Here is a 20,255-nt window from a genome sequence, read left to right on the forward strand (position 1 = left end):
CCCGTCTTTTCCACGCAAAGGACCTACCACCTGTTTTTCCTCTTCAAACATAGCCAAAGAAAACTTAGTTATTATTTTTAACCTCTCTTGCAAGCCTGAGCTTTAGTCCACCTGACCTTCTCCTTGCAAGTGTTGGCTATTCATTTATACTCTTCCTTTGATATTTATCCTTCCATTTATTATACATGTCCTCCTTAAATCTCAGCTCATCTGTTAACTCCTTATGCAACCACACTGGCTTCTTTTGACACCTCCCATTTTTGTTTCTTGATGGAATTGTCTGCACTTGTGCCCTCAGTATTTCACCTTTAAGAAACTCAAGTCCATCTTGGACTTCTCGTTGAGTAGTTGACTATATCTCATCCAGTAGTTCCTTAAGCTTTTTGAAACAAGCCTTCTTAGAAGCCCACAGTACATGTTGGACTACACTCAACTTTCCCTTGTCTCTTCATCATGAAACCCACAAGGACATGGTCACTTTCCCCCCAAGGTTTCCACTATTTCCACCTCATCGAGCAGTTATTGAGGATCAGGTCCAAGATAGATGAGCCCCTTGTTGCTTCTTCCACCATCTGGGAAGGGAATTTGTCAGTGAGACCTTAAATTCTTGGTAGAGTTCGAGTTCCAACAGATATTAGGGTAGTTGAAGTCTCCCATGACTACTATTTAGCTCTCCTTTTTGAATGTTTGGTAATCTGCTTTAGAAAGACATCCAAGTCTTCAGGCTACCTTGGAGGTGGCAGACACCCACAGTAAGGTCACTATTGTTTCCCTCTCCTACAGTCTTTGCCTATTTACTCTCAATCTGTCTTTCACGCTCCAGGTTGTGGATTTCTTCACTGGTGTACACATTATTTATATATAATGCTATTCACCCTTCCTGTTTAACCTGTTCCTTTTAAACTAGTTACACCCCTCAATTTCTACATTCCAGTCATGAGTCTCATCCACTGGGCTTCAGTAATGCCTATTGAGTCATATTTGCCATTCTGTATAGAGCTCAAAATCATCTTCCTTGTTTCCCATCCTCTGTGCATTAGTATACAGACAACTGAAATGATTCCCTCCAGCTGCTTCCTTCTTGTTGTTTCATTCCCTTTAGCAGGTTTCTGTAGTACCACCTCAGGTTCCTGTGCATCAATGACACTATTATCCCCAGTACCAGGTGTTCCCCTGACATATGTAATATTGTTTCCCACCCCTTCAGGATTTAGTTTAAAGCTCTCCTGATCAGGTTTGCGAGATTCTTAGCAAACACAGTCTTGCCAACCACTGTGAGGTGCAATTTATCTCTTGCCAGAGGTCCTTCCTCAAGGAAGCAGAGACCATGGTCCTAGAGCCAAACTTTTCTTGATGACACCACCTACGCAGCCATTGGTTTACTTCCCGTATTTTCCTCTCTTCAAATGGAAGGAGTGATGAAAAAACCACCTTTGCTCACCTTTCAGTTACTGCCCAGAGTCTCATAGTCCCTTGTTATACATCAAAGGCTGTGTTTGGCAGTGATGTTTGTACCCACATGAATCAGAAGGAAGGGGTTGTGGTCAGTGGGCTTTATAAGACTCAGCAACTTTTCTGTCACATTGTGAATCTTTGTACCTGGAAGACAGCACACCTCCCATGTGTCGAACTGTTCTTGAACTAAAACTTCCATCATCCCTTCCCATCAGCTATGCTGGCTGGGACTGACAGATTCTGTAGTCCAGCAACATCTGGAGGGTACTACATACGCTATTCCTGTTCTGGGGTGGACCACTGTAGGCTGCAGGGAGAGAAATTACACATTTGTATACTTATATAGAAATTACTAAGGACAACCTAGCACTCTGGGCTAGTCTGTAATATGTGCTGGTGTTTTTTACATGGGAGATGTTCAAATGCAAGATTCCCCTACTTGCAGCCCAAATTAGCCCAGGAAAAGCTTTACTCTTCTTAATTCTGTCAATGTTCAGTTTTGTGGGCTGGTTTATATGATTAACATGTGTGTTGATATGCAAGTTCAAATCCGTTGTGCATGTAGAGTACTAAAATTGTTGCCTGTTCCAGACTACTCTGGATTGTGTGTTTAAATCAGTTAGCCACTCTACCTTATGGGACTGAAAGTGAGTCTTAGTGAGAGATATAGTACATAAATTTCTTAATTTTCAAGTATGCTATGATATTTGCAATCCTGTAAGCATTCTAGAATACTTTCTGTCACTTTATGTCTGTTAAATTGAACCTTTTGAATGTGCATACTGGCTTGTATACGTCTTAAGATTTTTTTCAGTCATCTTTTTGTGCAGTAAGCAGAAAGAAGGGTATGCTAGACACTCCTTTAAGTTTAGGAAGTCCAGGCTTTATTTCCCTTATTGTTCCTCTAGTCACAAATGTTGGTGATCAAAAATGTATACTACTGTTCCAGGGTACCAACTTGTTAAATTAATTTGAGACTGGTGGGAAACCTTTCAGTCTTTGGAGAAGAAAAATTGATTTTGCTTAAAAGAAAAAAAATGCTCTCATACTGAACACAAGTAGCACTTGTGTGGGAGAGTCACTTTAAATAGCATGCAGTGGATGTTGCCTTCATATGGATAGCCATTCTTCTAAAGTGACCCACTATATATAGAGAAGGCTAGTGTTAGATCAGTATATGGTAGCTCCGCCATGGAGTGGGTTGCTTCACAGACGCCACTTACGTGGTGTGATTTAAAATAGCTGTTAAGGTGTGAGGTGTTGTGTGGCTTTGCTCAGAGCAGAGATTGGGAACGTGTGACCCTCCAGATGATGTTGGGACTTCAACTCTTATCACTATACCAATGGTCAGGAACTATGGGAGCTGTATTCCAACAGCTTTTGGAGGGCTGCAGATTAGCCACCCCACCAGAACTTAAGTTTCATTTGCTCAACAACCTCATGCCACTTAGGCACTTTTTAGGACATTCAAGTTCGTTTGGTACTCTCTTGTGTTGACTCTTGCAACTATTAAGTTCCTAATTCCTAAGCATAACTCTCAGCATATTGCCATATTCTTAAGCATACTGCAGTATTCTTCAAACAGGTATATTTGAAATTCCACTTTAGCAGTAGATTTTAGATTCATAATTGGTAACTATAAGTCATTGAGTGAAAGTGCTTCCTGTACTAAAGTGCTATTATTCAGCATTTTTTATGCTATCAAGCTATTCTTAACTCCAAAACTATGACATTTATCCGGAATTGGTTGCTTTGAATTGAGTGCCATATTTCAATAAACGTCTGTCAAGACCAGTGCCTTCAAACCTTCTGTCTTCAGGGGAGGCTTTCCTTATCATGCCTGCTGAGCAACCAATAAGTTGCATGGGATTCTGAGCATGTTCTAGGGTAGACAAACACCAAACATGGACAGTGATGAAGCCTGAATGACACAGAGATCTATGTATTAGAACCTGCCCAACATTCCTCTATGCCTGTTGCATTGGAGGGAGTTTGGTATTGGCATCCAGAGTGAGGCAGTCCAAGACATTTTGGTGTCTTAGAAAATCCAGAGGTGTCCGCCCCCATAAAAATATTGGTATATGATATCCCTAATTTGCTATCTTTCTTCACCTAGCAGTCCTCCTTTCAATTAGCTTGCCCACCATTTTGGATCTTATTATGCTTCTGAGGAAACACAGGATTCCTTGGAACATTGCTCTAAGTCAGCCTTTAATTTGTGATCTCCTGCTGACTTTTCTTTACATTATTCACCCCACGAGTCTTCCTGTTGCTAACAAGTTCAAAAGTGTTTCTTAGAGATTTCTGTTCACCATTGGTCTCTTTACTCTTCTCCTTTTCCATGTTCTGTATCTACCATGGATTGCCAGTAGCAATTAGTAATAACCCAAATGTGTGTTTATCTTGGCACTTTGCAAAGTATCAACATGCGAGTCAAACCTGAAGCTTAACATTATATTTAGACAAAAATGTAAATGTTTGTTAAACACTGCTAATTAGTTCTCTTGACCTCTACATGCTACTTTCAACCGTCAGTCTTCTTATAGGAAGCAAAGTATTGAATATGCTGCATAGCTTCCTAAAATATCTGTGCACACACTTAAAATGCTGCTGAGCTTATTTTGCATCCTTTACTTCAGTTTACAATGTTGCTGATTTTAAAAGAACCTTTGTAGAGGTATATCCTTCTGAAAGTACTAAATAATAAAATGTGGAAGAAGGTCAATACTGCAATATTAGTGTACCTTGATCCAAAACACTTTTTTTAGTTTTCTCTTAAGACAGGGAACCTATGGCCCTGCTCTTGTTGGGACTTGCAGCTCGCATCATCCCTGACCATTGGCCATGCTGTTTAGGGCTGATAGGAGTTGGTAGTCCACAACATCTGGAAGGCCATAGGTTCTTCATCTCTGCTCTCCTAGTGCAGGTCAGTAATCACTAAATACTTGGTTATGACTTGGCTGAATTTATGTTTGACCAGTTTTTTGTTGGAATGACCCAATGAAAAATGGATACAAAGGAGTGGTAAGCTGCTCTGAATGCCATAATTGTAGAGTATATTGGAGGATAGGATCACTAAATGAAGAAAGCAGATAGTAGTGTCTAGAAATGGAGATAGGTTTCCTATAACCTACTTTGAGACAAGTGCTGCCCTGAGTTTTTGTGGATGTACCATAAGTCTGGCTATGGTCTTCTACTATGCTGATGCATCTACAGAACATTGTGGTAATGGTAGATCAAAATATTTTTTCTGGGGCTGAAAAAAACACTTGCAATGTTTTTATATCTGGGCGAACCAGTTAAGTGTTCTGTGAGTCCTAGCTTCACTACTCACTTATATTATTAGACTTTCTGCTCGTTAAATTTTTTAATAGTTCCATGTTTCAGGTTTGGCTGCAGCAGGGTTTCTATGCTATAACCTGAAGTAAGGAAATCTCTGGTCTTGATATTGATAATCTTACCGTTTGTACATTAATATTTGGACAATGATTTTGTGAGAAGTGCCAACATGATTTAACGAATTAGCTTAAATTTGAAGTTTTCTTCAAAATTGAATTTGTAATTTCAAGAAACTATGTTGCCCGAGAGCCAAAATATTATTACAACATTCTGTTGTATTGACAAATCTGCTCCAAGTTTAAAATCATCCTTTTTTATTTTATTTCATAAAATTTATACACTGCTTGATGGTAAAAACCCCACATACTTCAAAGCGGTTTAAACCCTGAAGATCTCTCCACCATAATTGGTGCTGTCTCATTCATTAAATGCTATTCCTTGAGACCACAGTCACACCCACTGTAACAGATGGGTACAGTTAAGAACTGCACAGGAAGGAGGTGGCAAATGTGAAAGGGCTACAAAACCAGACCATCCAGAACACCCGGTTGCCCTTGGGTGTCAATATAGAATTGAACCTAGTGAATAATCATTCTTAAATCAGGAGAATTAATTTGAAGGGAATACTTACTCCTCTTGGAATTTGTAGCAGGATTATAAATTTTTGCTGTTCTGTTTATTCTATTCATAGGGATCAAAATGAAACAAACCCATTTTTTCATTTGGATCTTGGGGCCAGTCATATAACCAAAGACCAAGCTGAGATAAATTAGTATCTAGCCAGTTCTACCTTCTAGTAATGTTCTCTGCCCACACCTTCCCATGACTTCTTCAGTCCTTATTAAATCTGTAAGGACAGCAGAACTTGTTTAGTCCCCTAGTAGTACTGTATTGCTTATGTTTTAGGCTATTTGAAATCTTCATTTTGTTGCATCTATATAACATCCAGGTGTAGTGCCCATTGGTGTGGGAGTTCACTAAACTGAACTACATATAACCAGGCCTTTGGCTGATTTTATGGCGTTTTAAATGTGTTCGTGGGAGAATATTATGTATTTTGTGTTCTAAATTTGTATTTTTATGTTGTGAACTGCTCTGTGATCTTCAGATGAAGGGCAGCACACAGATTCAACAAGTTAAATAATATTTAGGGCTGTGTCCCATGCTAGTTCTTCTCAGAGCAGGCACATTGAAATGGATAAAAATAAGGTAGCCATGGGTCTACTCAGTTTTCTTCTGACTGGCATGTAGCATAACCCATAGTCTTAAAAGTTTGGGAAGTGATGTATTCGCCAGCTGTGCACCTTATGAATTAAATGTGTAACCACACAGAATTGTATGAAATTGAACAAAACTTTATGAATTCAAAACAAAATGTTTCTTTTATAGATTTTTTTTAAAAAAATATTCCTTATAGTATTTTTGTTGTGAATCTCATGATCATAAAGACTGTGTCTAGAACCAGTACATTTCCTTTCTTGTTTTAGTGGTTTAAAGTAAAAAATTCTGCCTATGTCCTTCCCTATAGCAATCTTGAAAAATGGCTGGTAATTTTCTCAATACCTTTCAAATGCTCCTCTGACATCACTAATTTTCACATTTTTTGTTATTTGAAAATACATTAAAATGTGTTCAGATATGATAATTCAATGTTGGTTGCTTAGTTTAAGGATAAAATTACCTGTATTCCAACAGAATTTTTCTTTTAATTTTTTTTATAAAGAGTCCAGACAAAGGAAGAATCTCAAAGGGAGACAACGAGTTCCAAATCAAGATGGCAGTTCCACAGATTGAGAGGTTGAGGAATGAACTATTGCATGATTGCTGATTATGTCCAACCAAGAGGGGCACTTTAGGATGAACTTCAGTGTAATCTAAACCAGAGAAGATTTGGGCTAATGATCATCTGATAAATGGATTTTTAAAAAAATCAAATGATTTCTGACCCTTCCAATATAGCTTATTTGGTATTGGGGATGGAATGGGCTGACTGAATTTTCAAACCAGGAATGTATACATACTTTTCTCCCCTGTTGGCAGAAGTGCTGTGCTACTTTAAATGGCTTAAATAAAAGTGGTTTTTTTTACATTTTTATCTTGTTTGTCGTCTTTCAGGCTTAAAGGTTCTTAATGTATTGATCTTTCCTGTCACTGGTTGTGTTGACAAGAACTGTTTGATTACCGAAAGAATTTAATATTTTGTGAAATGATATTTCAAATACTTGCTAACTTTTCAGATTGCTGTCTGTTTTTAGTAGGATCTTATTCTTGGTTGGGGCTTTATATTCTGTGTTTTCTGGCTAGGTGCAAAAGGTTGTATCCTCCTAAGGGTTTCATGTCTGCCTAATCTAGGATAAATGGTGGTAGATGTCAGCAAGACATTTTCAGAACAATGCCACTATCTTAAAATGGTACGAATATGTGGAGTCATCTCACCATCACACTATGACCTAGAGTCTCCTATGACAGCTCTAGCGTTGGATAACATACGCATATTGAAAAACTGACTCTTTTTCTAAACATTTAATTATAGTTTTATTTCCTTATGGTGTGGTATGTGGGTCTGATTTTCTTGATCATACTTAACAGTGTTTTAAATGAATTGCTGTTTGTACAAATCTGTAATGTTTTGATTCTACCATGTTGGTTAATCAACCCTAGCTAGATAAAGAAGTTAGGTTGAATAATTGCCTATGCACACCATTAAAGTTAACCTTATGCATTTTATTGTATTACTGAATACCTATTGCCACTTCATGTCTACCAAGTAACTCAGATCTGGTAGCTTGATACATAATTTTGGGGTTAGAAGGTCCATTTTCTTTCTGACATACTGCTGTGAATAATCATTAAGGGGAAACTTGATCTAAACTGCCAGATTGCTGTTGAAGATTTTTATTGATGGGTATGATGTTCATGTTTCTGATATTAATGTTGTAAAGATGGCAGTTGCGCAATTACCCATTCTTAATGTGTATTCTGTATGGCTTGCCTAGTGGTGGTTTGGGTTTAGGCAAGACACCTGAGATTCTGACTAGTGTGATTCCTTGGATATTTAATTCTGCTTGAGGTACTACTCAGAATCTCAGGTGGCCACTAACTTTGACCCAAAGGTGTTCATCAATTTGAAGACTTGGAACCTACCTTCAAGATTAGCCTTCTTCCATTATAGAGAATTCTCAACTAAATTCTTCAAATTGCTCACTTGAAATTATGTATTTTGTACTAGCTTTGTTGGGCTGAAATAATGTGGGGAAGTGGCAACAGATTGTTTCTCGTGATGGAACTTGTCATTTGCTTGGACCTTCTGCTCTGTCACTGGAGGATAGACATTTGTCCATCCATGGTACTTTTCAATGGTATAACATGCTTTCCATATGTTTGGGGTTATGAGAAATACCCAATATCCCAATCAGGAAGGGAATGGTCACTGGACAAGCAACTCTTGTGCCACCTTTTCCATAGGAGTTCCAAATAGTTTTGTTAATTGTTGATGTTTGAGACGTAAGCTTTTGTCATTGGAGTGTGGCTGAAATGAAGAGCTCAGGAAATGGGTCATAATACCATGACCATGTTAGAATTATTTTACACCCTCTTGGTAACCAGCAAATTGGAATTCCAGCACAACAATTTTGTCCTTTCCAAATAGAACCACTAGGGTGGCGCTATTGAGTCAAAAGGGCTAATAGATATCTCTTTTTGTGCCCATTGGAATTACTTTTATACAATTAATGGCTTTGGGCTATTTGTGTCTCAGTGCCTATCAGAAATAAGCTACTTGAAGAATTGCTTTAAAAATTACCCTTTGGGGGTATTAGCCTTCCCATGTGAACCACTGGTGCCAACCCACTGGATACCAGTCTTGCTTCCATTCCTTCAAAATGGCTTGCTACACCACAACTTCCTGTCCAAAGAGGAAGTAATTGTAGCCCAAGGACAGTGATCTAAGGCAATCCTCTCCAACAAAAGCAACCAATAATATCTCTTTTGGCTTGGAAAGGGTGTCTGAACCAGATGGGGTTAAGTTGCCTCCTCCACAGATTTGAGTTGGGTATGAAGATGCCAGTGATGGGGGGTATGCACCCTTGAGGTGGAGGCTCCCCCTCTCTTTTTGGGTGGAAATGAAGGGGTGGGTCTATGGTACATCACCTGAGTTGTGGGGTAAATGTAGAGAGTGTCAATCAAAGGCAGAGCTCAGAGCTGGGAAGAAAGCTCTAGATGGCGGCTGTGCCTTGGAGAGCGCATTGAGCCTCCCTGCTTTTTTCCCCCTCCTCCGCCACTTTTGCGCAACTTTGCCCAACTTTTTGGCTACCTCAGGGGGCTCCTGCGGCCCCTAGCCTCTCGCGGGGACTGTCGTAGGGGGCATCGAGCGTTTTTCGGGCAGAAAAGCAGCTTTTTGGGGCGCTCTCCCTTCGCCTTGTTGGAAAGAAGCAGCCGTGGAGGCAGCCCAGGTCGTTGTTTTTCCTAGCTTGGAAGCCATGGCGTACCTCCATTTTTGTGCGCTCTCTTAATGAGCTTTTTTCTCCGGATCTTTTTTACCCATCTTTTGGCTCTAATTATCGCCTCTGGCAATTGAACGAATGCAGATCGTTTGGGATTAAACGCCTTATTTTATTGTTTTTCAAAAGAAATCCGGCTTTTTTCTTTCGTTCTCTGTGTTGCCGTTGAAATATTTTGGAGCTAATGTTTTCCCACGACCCGAAACTAATATCGGGTTGGACCTGGCGCCGGTGCCTGAATCAGGTAGGTGGGCGATTATTAATTACCATTTTGAAGGTTTTTTGTCCTTTTTGAATACTTTTGATTCCCCCCCCCTCGACCGGTTTGAACGACCCTGGAATGACGCAATAAAATACCGAGAATACTTGCTTCCAGGGTTACTTTAGGAAAGTTTGTAGGATGCTCCCCAGGGCTGTGTACCCTCGTGGTATTTTTTTTTTTAAAATGTATAATATTCTCCGTTTTCCCCGTGTTGATCAGCGTTCTGCATTATTGTAACAAATACCATTGCAGCGTCAGGACTTTGTTCTTGGTATTGAAAGCCATAGGCACAAACTGGGACCTTACCTTTCTTTCAACTTTTGACAGTAAATACCTGGGCACAGAACTTCAAAGCAAACACAGCCACCTCTCTACCTTTCTCTTAAATATTTAAGAATAAAAAGATGATGAGAGATACGGATAAAAGCCAAGGAGAGGAGGGTTCAGTCCACAGCAATGCTTCGAGGTATGATCTCTCAACTTTATTATTTTTTTATTAACCTGATTTCATTGTTTACCTTTTGACACCCTTGGGTTGCCACCAGGAGAGAAACAAAATATATATTTCAATGCTTTTGATTTTTTTTCCTAAGGAGTGACCTTGAGCTTGCTAATATGCCACACCCTGATTTTCTTTTTTTTGGGTTGCAATTTCTGGAAGTTGTGGTGTGATTGAAAGGCCCCATGCCATAGTTAAAAGGTAAAGCACCTTTCTACAGATGGAACCTTTTCCTGTATATTATGCAAGTTTTAGCTTCTGAATTTTGTGTTTTTGAGGGGTTTGTGCTGTGAAAAATGACCTTGCCTATATAGCCACTGCTGCATTGCACCATTTTACATATAAGGGATTTTTTTTTCCTTTGAAGAATTTGTGAAGTCTAAACTTTAGTTGAAGGCCAGACAGAAGCCTGATAGTATTGTAAATAAGAAACTACACAAAGTTTTATGAATGAAAAAAAATTCATTTTATAATAAAAACCAGAACGCGTGTGTGTGGTTGACACCCTTTGCTTCATATTCAATTTGGCTTTACAGAACTTTGATACTGTTTTAGGTATTTTAATTTATTTTGATACACTTTAACCAGATTTCCCCATTGATAGTAGATTCTTCCATTTAAAAGAGAAATGAACTAAGTGGGACACCTTGGAATCTTGTCTATTTTCTCTTTAACTTGAAGTAAATTTTTATGTTTGGGATTTTTTGTGTATTTTTTTTTTTTGGCAGGTGTTGGGATGGCAAGTCTAATAAAAATATTTTTAATTTGGATCTGTCACTTTTTTGCTTAACCCTGTAGCAAGGGAATTCTAGCTGTGTGTCCCTGATAATTCTGATGATAATTTTCTGCAACATATTTACTGACCCTAGCTTGTTTTGTTACTTAAAATCCCATTTTCAGCTTTTTGTGTTTATAATCCTGAAAATAATTTGTGTACCAACCTGTTCCTTGTTGTAAGTGTATGAATGATACATTGTGATGTTTAGATTTTAATTCAATAGATTATTAGAATTTGAAATAATACCATGTGGTAGAAAAACCCTAGGGGTTGTGGATGTTTTCCTATAGTATGTTATGCACTAAGAGATTCAAAGTTTAAGCAATGTAAAATATTACAGTGGATGTGGATATATTTATTTGATGATTAAAACTGAAGGCAGCTGTAATTTTTGATGGGGGTGAAAAAGCCATTTGATTCCCACACCTAGGTACAAGAAAGCATGGATCTCTTTTTAGGAATCCATAATTTTCAACTCACAATTCAGACATGCAGTTGTGAGTCAAATTGCTGACTTGGTAACAACATTGTTTTTGAAATTAGCTGGTTAATCGGTTAATCCACGTTGATAGAAACCCACTGCATTTTAGTAATAAATAAATGTGATAAACTGAACAAAGGGGTTTAGTATCGTGAGGGGCAGCAAACTAAACCTTTAAAAAGCTGTGAAATGTGAATTGAATTAGAAAATTAGATTAACCACCCCTTTGACACCCTCCCCTTTTTTTCTTCCCCATGGGTATATTATTTGCATAACCTCCACACATGAACTTTTGCTTTCCTGGTAAGCATTATGTTAACACCTTTTGTATTGAAATAAAGATCCCTATTCTCCCCCCTCCCCTTGCAGTTCTTCAAAGGAAGATATTTACTACTAGCAATACTTTCTCACGGGGACCAATGGAAAAAACAATATTTACTGTAAACAATTCCTCCTTGGAGTTCATTTTCTGAGCTGTTGGTTGTCTCAATGTTGTAGAAGGTGTATCTGTGGGGAAAGTACTTTTAGGAAGGCCACCTCAAAATTGTACACACACATCCTACTTGCAACTTCCTTTCTGTATCTGATTGGGGTAGAGAAACGTCATAGATGGTTTACATCAAGGCCTCTCTTGATTGGGAGTTAAGTGATAAGACTGGGGTGCTGGTTGAAGGGTGGGTAAATGTGTATATGAGACAGAGAGATGGGACTAGTCCCATGCTCCTTATATTGTTTTTAGGAGAAAGAAGTAACTTACCTTCATTTGCTTCCCCCACCATGCAAAAATTGGCTCAAGATTTCTTTTCCCTAAGTGTTATGCTTTGGTCCACAAGAATACATTGTACAGAGAACACAATTCCTACTGGGAAATATTTTGAGAACATATTTTGTTCTTGCAGGAAGTTTTGCTTTTTAATACTTGCTCCACAGTTTTGGAATAGGGATTCTATGTGGCTCATGATCTTTAGGGTCACTTGTTCTTCTCTTCTTCTTCAATATGCTATTATATTGGATGGGATAAAAATCCCAAATAATATACAACTCAAGTCCATGTTCTGATGCAGCTTGTCATTGCACAATGGTTGCCTACTATAGTTTCTCTGGTTTTATAACCTTTAATCCTATTCATAATTATAATGTTACACACTTCTTAGCCTAACAAGTGGATGCTGTGAGTGAACAGTGAATATTCTCATGTGGTTATGGGCAAGTATGTTGAATGTAAAAGCTGTGGTGGCATATTCTGCAACAAAACCTGTTATGGTTTAAGTTGGGCGGAGAACCTGTGGCTTTCCACATGCTGTTGACCTACAATTGTCATCATCCCTGACAATGGGCCACACTGACTGGGCCAAAGGGATTTTTTAGTCCAACATCTGGAGGACCACAGGTTGCCCACCTTTGGTTTAGGTTATAAATAGCTTGGAACACTTCCAGTCGTTTCGAAAAAAGATTTCGTTCAAAGCCCAAGCTATTAAGAACTTCACACAAGGTTTGTCATGGAACCATATTATTCCCAATATGCTCATGAACCAATTAATTTTAAATTCCCATACCACTGCATGTCAAAATGTTCTGCAATGCTTACAATAAAAACAGAAAATCAAAACACAATGCAATATTTTAAAAAGAATAGAGAAACACACTCCCTCTTAAAACCTGGCTTAAGTCACAGTCCGATGCATGTTATGTGGAACTAAGTCCTGTTGAACACAGTTGGGCGTCTTGTGTTAATGAAAAGCACTTTTCAGCGATGAAAATGTTTCCTGTTGCTGCCTGAAAGCTAGGGAAGGAAGATACCAGGTTAATCTTCCTGGCAAGGGAATTTGCTAACTGGGGTGCCACCCCCAAGTAGGCTGTTGATTGGGATGGGCCACCAGTGCCTCTCCAGCTGTTGCTGTTCTGTACTTTCCATCATCTTTGATCCTTGGCCATGCTACCGGGGCTGCTTGAGTTGGGAGTCCCAACAGCTTCTGGATGGTCACAGGTTAGTTGCACCTCCTGCAAGATCCTTAGCTACACCATATTTAAGATGGGAGCACCTGCAACAAATACTACCTATACATAAGAAGTTCCATGAGGCTGCACAACCTGACCCTAAGTATAAGTTAAAGAAAACTTGCTTCCAAGTAAACATAGTTGGGATTGGGTTGTTACTTGGAAGTAAGCTCTGCTGTACCCAATGGAGTCCTGGTAATCAGTACACAGGATTGGGGCATTCAATAACACATGAGGGGAGTCTGCATAACGTTACGATTTCTTACAAATAGCTGTTTGAGACTTGTCTTTTGTGCTGTTTGAAATGCATGCTCACATCACAAATTCTTCGGTATGGCAACATTTATGTTTTCCTCCATGCACCACAATCTATAAACTAGTTAAGACTACACAGAGTTAATATAGCATTTTTGTTATGCCCGCTAACGCTCTCCCTGCAGGCTGGGGGCTTTATTTCCAGAGCAATTTCTCATTAAAGCTGTAAGCAGTAACTGTAAGCTGCATCTTGCAGATTTCTGTTAACAAGCACATTCAGCTAGTGGCGGCCATTTTATGAAGCACCACTCGTATTTAAAATGAGGATTTTTAGCTGGGGACAATGAGCAATGAGGGTGGAGGGGAGAGAGGGAGAGAATTACTGGCGGGGGAGGGGGGCCTTAATATCTCTTGCGGTGTGAGGCACAAAGCATTTATTTTGGGGGAGAATAAATGGGCTTGGTGGGTCGGAGCAAAATAAGAAAACGCTAAGCATTTTACTGCAGGTCTGCTTTGTCACAAAATGGCTGTTCCTTTGTGCCGCAGAGCTGACAGACATACTGCATTGCACTGTGTACTCTTTTTTTTTTTTTAAGCACAGCAGGAAGTTGCTGGTGGATAGTTCAAAGGCCATCTTGGGCTGGACGAGAGCTCTGGTTGGCTGCCGGCTCACTTGGAAACAGGAGGGTCAACAACGGCAGAGCTCTGTGTCAGCCGGAGCCCTGCCTTCCTGGTGACATCACAGTACTCTCATTTCTCACAGCCAGACAGCTTTCTGCCTGCTCCAGCCAACCAGGGCGGATTAGAAAGAAGCCTTTTGCATGCAGCGTGCTCACTTCTTACGCGGTGCTGGAAAGCAAGAGGCTGAGAGCAACGCAGTGCTTAAAAAGCATGAAGCTTTTTTACAAAACGAAACAAAAACTGTGTGATGGCAAAATAAAAAAAGGATGTGCGTCTTCATAGCCAGTGGCAACATGACCAATAAACCAGAATATGCCGCTAAAAATTGCTGGTTTTTCCCTTGAGTAATCTACTTCCCCTTATGCTCAAACCATTTTTGGAAGAATAGCAAGAGAACGGCTTTTCAGGCAACATACTTTTTGAGGAACGAGCTTTTTTTCAGGCTAGAGCACGCTTCGTCGGCAGTCTCGTCAGATATTGGGGAGAACCCAACCATTTCTCCCTAAGCTATTTTGCTTTAATGGTTACAGAATGTGTGTATGTTTAACTATGTCTGATCTGGCGGCAGTTTAACAAAGGAGAACACAGTCCTTTATACTGGAAGAAGATTGCTATTTGGGGCAGCCTCACACATTAGATCAAATTTAAACAGGGATTTCACAACAGGAAGGTTATGTTAATACCCTATAATCCCCGGCACCTGGCCAGGTGTGGAATAATTCAGGTGAAGCACTTTTACAAACATTTGCTGAAATGTTTCAAATTGAGATTTAATAATGACATAGGTGTCTGCATTCACAGCTGCTGAAAAGCCACATTGCCTATCCTGGAAAGCTCATAATTTTGGAGGTGTTGTTCCCTCAGGTGTTTAGGGAAATGCATTCTATACATTTTACACATATTTCCTCAAAATAGGTGATGTTCCCTTAACAATTTAAGCCAGCTGGTAGTGCTTTGGCAACCTTTGAACTGAAAAGTTTGTGTTTCCTGTACTGTGAACTCTTGCTACTTAATCCCAAACTCTTTTCTTTTGGATCCTGTCTGGTGCTGCATTGAACTTTCTGAATCATTGCAAAACTCACCCTGATCTCAACACCAGAGGTTTACCTTGTGAAGAGTATAGGTCAGAAGAGTGCCTGTGAAGAACATATTTAATGCAGTTAAAGATGTAAGAGATCTGGAATGTCACAAGACTAGTGTTTGTCTTCCGCCTTCCTCTGACTTCCCCATTGTTTGAGATGTGAGTCACAGATGGCCTCATTCTTGCTGTTTGCAAGCTAGCAATTGCTGCTAATTAATGTAGAAGCAGCCCAAGTAACTGGATCTGGTTTAATGAAGAGAAGAGGAATGGCCTCATTCTGCATAACTTTAAAGTGCCATTGTCTCTTATGCCAATGAACACAAGTACAGGAAAACAAAAAAGCCCTTGCTCTGTGTACACAAATAACGATTGCAGACTGGCAGGTTTTCAACTTGTGTGCCCTGTAACCCTGCCTCAATTTGTAATTGTTCGGTCATCAAAACTGTTCCTACCCCAAAATGGCAAAATATGGATCCGAGTTTTTAATTGCTCTGTGAATTTTCATCCGTCTTGTGGGCACTTCACACATGAAATGGTAAACGCCAGTGGGTGATATTCAGTAGGTTTGTCTACTCTAATCAGGACTATTTTGATCTATTGGTACATGTGCACCTTAAATCTGGTAGGCTGCTCGTCTACAAATGATTCATTGCTTTCCAGGCACATTTGCCAAGGCACCTGGGTAGTTTCCATCTTTTTGAGGTTTAATTATTTTTAGCAGACCATGCCCACAGCGGCTCACAATAAATATTTTTTTAAGAATCAACAATTAATCACCAGGCATGCTGACAGCTTCAAATAGGACAGAGTCAAAAAGTCAGCTTCAATACTACAGTGACTAGAGAGAAAATGCAAATTTCAAAGGGGATTTGCATCTGATGGACTCTAGTCCATGAAAGCTTGTGCCACAATAAATATGTTAAGCCTTTAAGATGCCACTTTTAAGGTTTTAATGAAGTGCAAATGCAAGATAAAAAACAGCAGCGAAAACAAAAAGACTAGCTAGCCAAACTCGCAATTCCAGTGCTGGTATTGCTGAACTCCAGGGGAGCACAGAAGAGTTCAGTCTGAATGCAGGTAAGATATTGTCAATTTGGAGGGAAGATAGGCTGTATGCCCGAGTCCCTTCTAATCCCTGGATCCAGCAAGGGTTAAAATCTAAGCAAGGATTAATTTGTTGGAATAGCCAGGCCAGCTTCTTTGTAATGGCTCCCTAAGTATGGGTCATTAAGGTAACAAAGGAAGTGGCTCTGTGCCAGAGGCGAAATAGGTGCCCCCCCTCAACTGGCTGGTAGTTAGAAATACAAAGTCCAGAGTAGAAGCTAGAAGCAGGAGGCAGGCCAAAGCCTGAGAGACATGCTTGATTTCTGCTTGAATCCAACTCTCTGGCTATGGGAGAAGCAAGACCACTTTGGGGTGTTAATGCTTTCAGCACCTCTAGCATAGGCTTAGGTTGTATATGTGTGTAAATAAACCATATATCTTAAATCAGGCATAGGTAAACTCGGCTCGCCAGATGTTTTGGGATTATTAACTCCCATCATCCCTAGCTAATGACCAGTGGTCAGGGATGATGGAAATTGTAGTCTCAAAACATCTAGAGGGCCGAGTTTGCCTATGCCTGTCCTATATAAACCACAGTCTCCTCTGTACCTCATTCTGAGGAAACTAAACCCTGGGTAAAGGTAAAGGTACCCCTGCCCGTACGGGCCAGTCTTGCCAGACTCTAGGGTTGTGCTCTCATCCCACTCTATAGGCCGGGAGCCAGCGCTGTCCGCAGACACTTCCGGGTCACGTAGCCAGCATGACAAGCTGCATCTGGCGAGCCAGCGCAGCACATGGAACGCCATTTACCTTCCCGCTGGTAAGCGGTCCCTATTTATCTACTTGCACCCGGAGGTGCTTTTGAACTGCTAGGTTGGCAGGCGCTGGGACTGAACGACGGGAGCGCACCCCGCCGCGGGGATTCGAACCGCCGACCATGTGATCGGCAAGTCCTAGGCACTGAGCTTTTACCCACAGCGCAACCCACGTCTCTGAACCCTGGGTAGGCACCTGAAATCACCCACTACTCAGAGATCGGGGTGGCATGCAACAATACATTGGGTATGGGTACCAAGCTAGCTTGTTTTCACTTCGGGGAGACCCTTGTGGCATCTGCAAAGCAGGCAGCCTGGGAACATAGGGAGCTGCTCTATGCTGACTTTGGTTCCTCTAGTTTAGTATTGTTCACTCTGATCATAGGGTATAGAATGATTGGTAGCAGCTATCTGGCATTCCAGGCTGCGGTCTCTCCCAGCCCAAACTGGCGATGCTGGGAATTGAACCCAGCATTCTGCATTCAGAGCAGGTGTTCTACCGCTGAGCTACAACCCTTTCCCAGGTTTATGGGCAATGGTTTAGGGTTAGGCTTAATTCTACAGCGAACCTGGTGATGTGGGTTTAATGTAAAATTATGAATTGGAAAATTGTCCTATGCAGATTAGTCTAATTTGATTAGGCTATGTTGCGTCGGGAATTTTCCAGCTTATATTGGAAACATTTTTGATGCTTCAGAAAGTGATCCATTTTAGCAGGTTTATTTGTGTTTGGCAAAACTTCCAAGTTTGTTTAGTGTTGTATTTGCAATCACTGTGCATTTATTGTTCTTAAAAAAAATACTTGCCCCACATTCATGAAAACAGGAAGCCTCCAATGAAAATGGCAAAAAAGGCAGATCTGTCTCAAGGATGCTGAATAGCAATGCTTTTATTAGTGGACATTCATAAAAAGTGTTACTCTTCAGCTTCTTTGAGATTGATTTGCCTTTTTTGGTCACTAATTAACTTGTGAAATGATTCCCACCCCCACCCATTCCATACGACCTGACCCTGCTTCCAGTAGAAGTGCTTGATTGTGGGCTGTGACTCACACCAGTGTTGCTTCCTAAAGGTGGTGAGGTGTGTGTGTGTGTGTGTGTGTGTGTGTGTGTGTGTGGAGAGAGAGAGAGAGAGAGAGAGAGAGAGAGAGAGAGAGAGAGAGAGAGAGATGGCTCACAATTTCAGAAATTATGCTTAAACCTACTCAATTTGGTTTCCCTTCCTGTTCAAGAAGACAAGAGTTTGCAAGATTCTTGTGAGGAGTTGTGGTTTGTGGGTTGGTCAGAGTCTTAACAGAGCCAGTGATGCCACAGACCAAAAACTTGAAGAAGTGATACAACTTCTTTAATTAGAATTATAGTTGCTCAATATTCTGGCCGTGAGTTTCTGCAGTCATTGAAAGCAAGATTATTATTATTATTATTTATTTATTTTAAAAGCTGAATTTCCTTGGTTTGGGTTCGAAGAACACAAAGTTCTACCAAGTTAACATTTTCCATGAATTTGTGTGTTTGTAACTTTGAGCCTGGGTTTTATCCACCTTCAATGTGCGTTCAAAGCAAATTTTCACCCTCAAAGAATTCTGGGCAATGTAGTTCACCCCTCACAGAGTTACGATTCCTAGCAGCCCTTAAACAAACCACGGTGCCCAGAATTCTTTGAGGAAAAGAGTGTGTTTTTAAAAATGTCGTGTGTACCCAATTTATGTCACACCCAGAAATCAGTTGCATTCAGTTACGTTATACTCAAAAATAAGCCCACTGAAATTAATGGGCCTAAGTTAATAATGGCCGTTAATTTCAATTGGATGCAACCCTGTATCTCCCCCTCCCCATGCTTATGCCTGAAAAAAGTATTGTGTAACTTGAAAGTAAGCTCTCATCTGTTGGGGTGCTCCCCACCCCCCATCACATTGCTGGGACAATTACTTCATCTTTTGAGTCCAAAGTAGCCTTTGGTTTTTCCTCTCTCTTTCGTGAGTGTGAACTGGGAAGAGGCTTCCTATAGAAGTTGTCAGAGATGCTCTTTAATCATGGGTGGTGGTGATGGGCCATTATGCTTGATCTCTTTCTTTGCTGCACTTTTTGTTCACTCAGTAAAACATCCGTATCCCTGGCAACCTATTATTCCCTGATGGAGGCCACATTCACAGGGTTAAATCCAAGCAACTCCCCCTCTGGATGTTGAAACTCCAGATGTCACAGAACAACGGAAATCTTGTGGCCTTGCAGCAAAAGCAGCCTATGGGGGCGTATGCTCTGGAGTCAGGCCCCTCCAGTTTGCATTCAGTGGCTGTCTGGGAACGGGCCTGTGTGATGTATTAGGAAACTGAAAAAGAGGGTGAATATGAGGATCCTAGAGGGTTTTTTGGGGGTGGGCAGGCACAAAGAGGAAAACGGTTATGAGAAAGTTTCCTAAAAGCAATGCAAACCATGAGAAAAAGTGTGCTGTGACAGTGTGTCGTATGGGGAAGAAAAGGAACTTCCTAAAGGTTATGCCATAGTAAGTTTTTTAGTCTTCAAGGTTCCGCAAGAAATCTCTTGTTTTTGCTGCATGACGCTAAGGCCACATTCATACATTTAAAGCACCGTGATACCGCTTTGAACAGCCAGTTGCTTTTACTGGGATACTCTGGGAATCATAGCTCTCTGATCTACACCCTTCATGATACACAGTTTCCAGAATTCTTTGGGGGAACCCATGGCTCTTTAAAGTTGCATCACGATGCTTTAAATGTATGGAGTGAATGTGCCCTTGCTATGCAGATAGGACTGGACTAGATGGGGGCAATATGGCAAAGGAAGGGTCTTTTGAAGAAGCCAGGCTTCAACTCTTTGGAAGCACATCTCGCTGGAAGGGATAATCTGTGGAATAAGATGGCCATTTTGAGAGAGCCTTCAGGTGTCCTTGGAGGAGAGAAGGGCCATCATCACTGTCCTCTGCAGGTATCAGCTTAGCAGGAGGTCAATTCACACAATAGAGGAACCAGGCCTTGAGCTTTGTGGCACCTGACCCTTGAAAATTCCCTCAGGTTCATTATCAGACAGAAGCTGTATCTGTTACCTTTT

The 20,255-nt window shown here is 40.6% G+C and overlaps 1 protein-coding gene and 1 long non-coding RNA gene across 6 annotated transcripts in view; one reads left to right on the forward strand and one right to left on the reverse strand.

Moving 5' to 3' along the window:
• Nucleotides 1-249: 249 nt before the first annotated feature.
• LOC309356956 lies at nucleotides 250-6,511 on the reverse strand. Its single transcript, XR_014162960.1, has 2 exons — nucleotides 1,442-6,511; nucleotides 250-1,396 (listed from the first exon to the last, which is right to left on the reverse strand). It is a non-coding gene; the product is annotated as an uncharacterized lncRNA (long non-coding RNA).
• Nucleotides 6,512-8,794: 2,283 nt separating this feature from the next.
• CHD2 (chromodomain helicase DNA binding protein 2) overlaps nucleotides 8,795-20,255 on the forward strand; it is a 63,734-nt gene continuing 52,273 nt past the window's right edge. For 2 of the 5 annotated variants that reach the window (XM_081888367.1, XM_081888370.1), the window contains exons 1-2: nucleotides 8,796-9,537; nucleotides 9,883-10,021. In XM_081888367.1, the coding sequence (XP_081744493.1) occupies nucleotides 9,960-10,021 (62 nt within the window). In that variant the 5' untranslated portion in view covers nucleotides 8,796-9,537; nucleotides 9,883-9,959. Of the gene's footprint in view, nucleotides 9,538-9,882; nucleotides 10,022-20,255 lie in introns of all 5 variants that reach the window. The other 3 variants (XM_081888368.1, XM_081888369.1, XM_081888371.1) reach the window with 3 other exon arrangements.

Source organism: Podarcis melisellensis, assembly GCF_964234715.1.
Source record: "Podarcis melisellensis genome assembly, chromosome: 14".
Classification (NCBI taxonomy): domain Eukaryota; kingdom Metazoa; phylum Chordata; class Lepidosauria; order Squamata; family Lacertidae; genus Podarcis; species Podarcis melisellensis.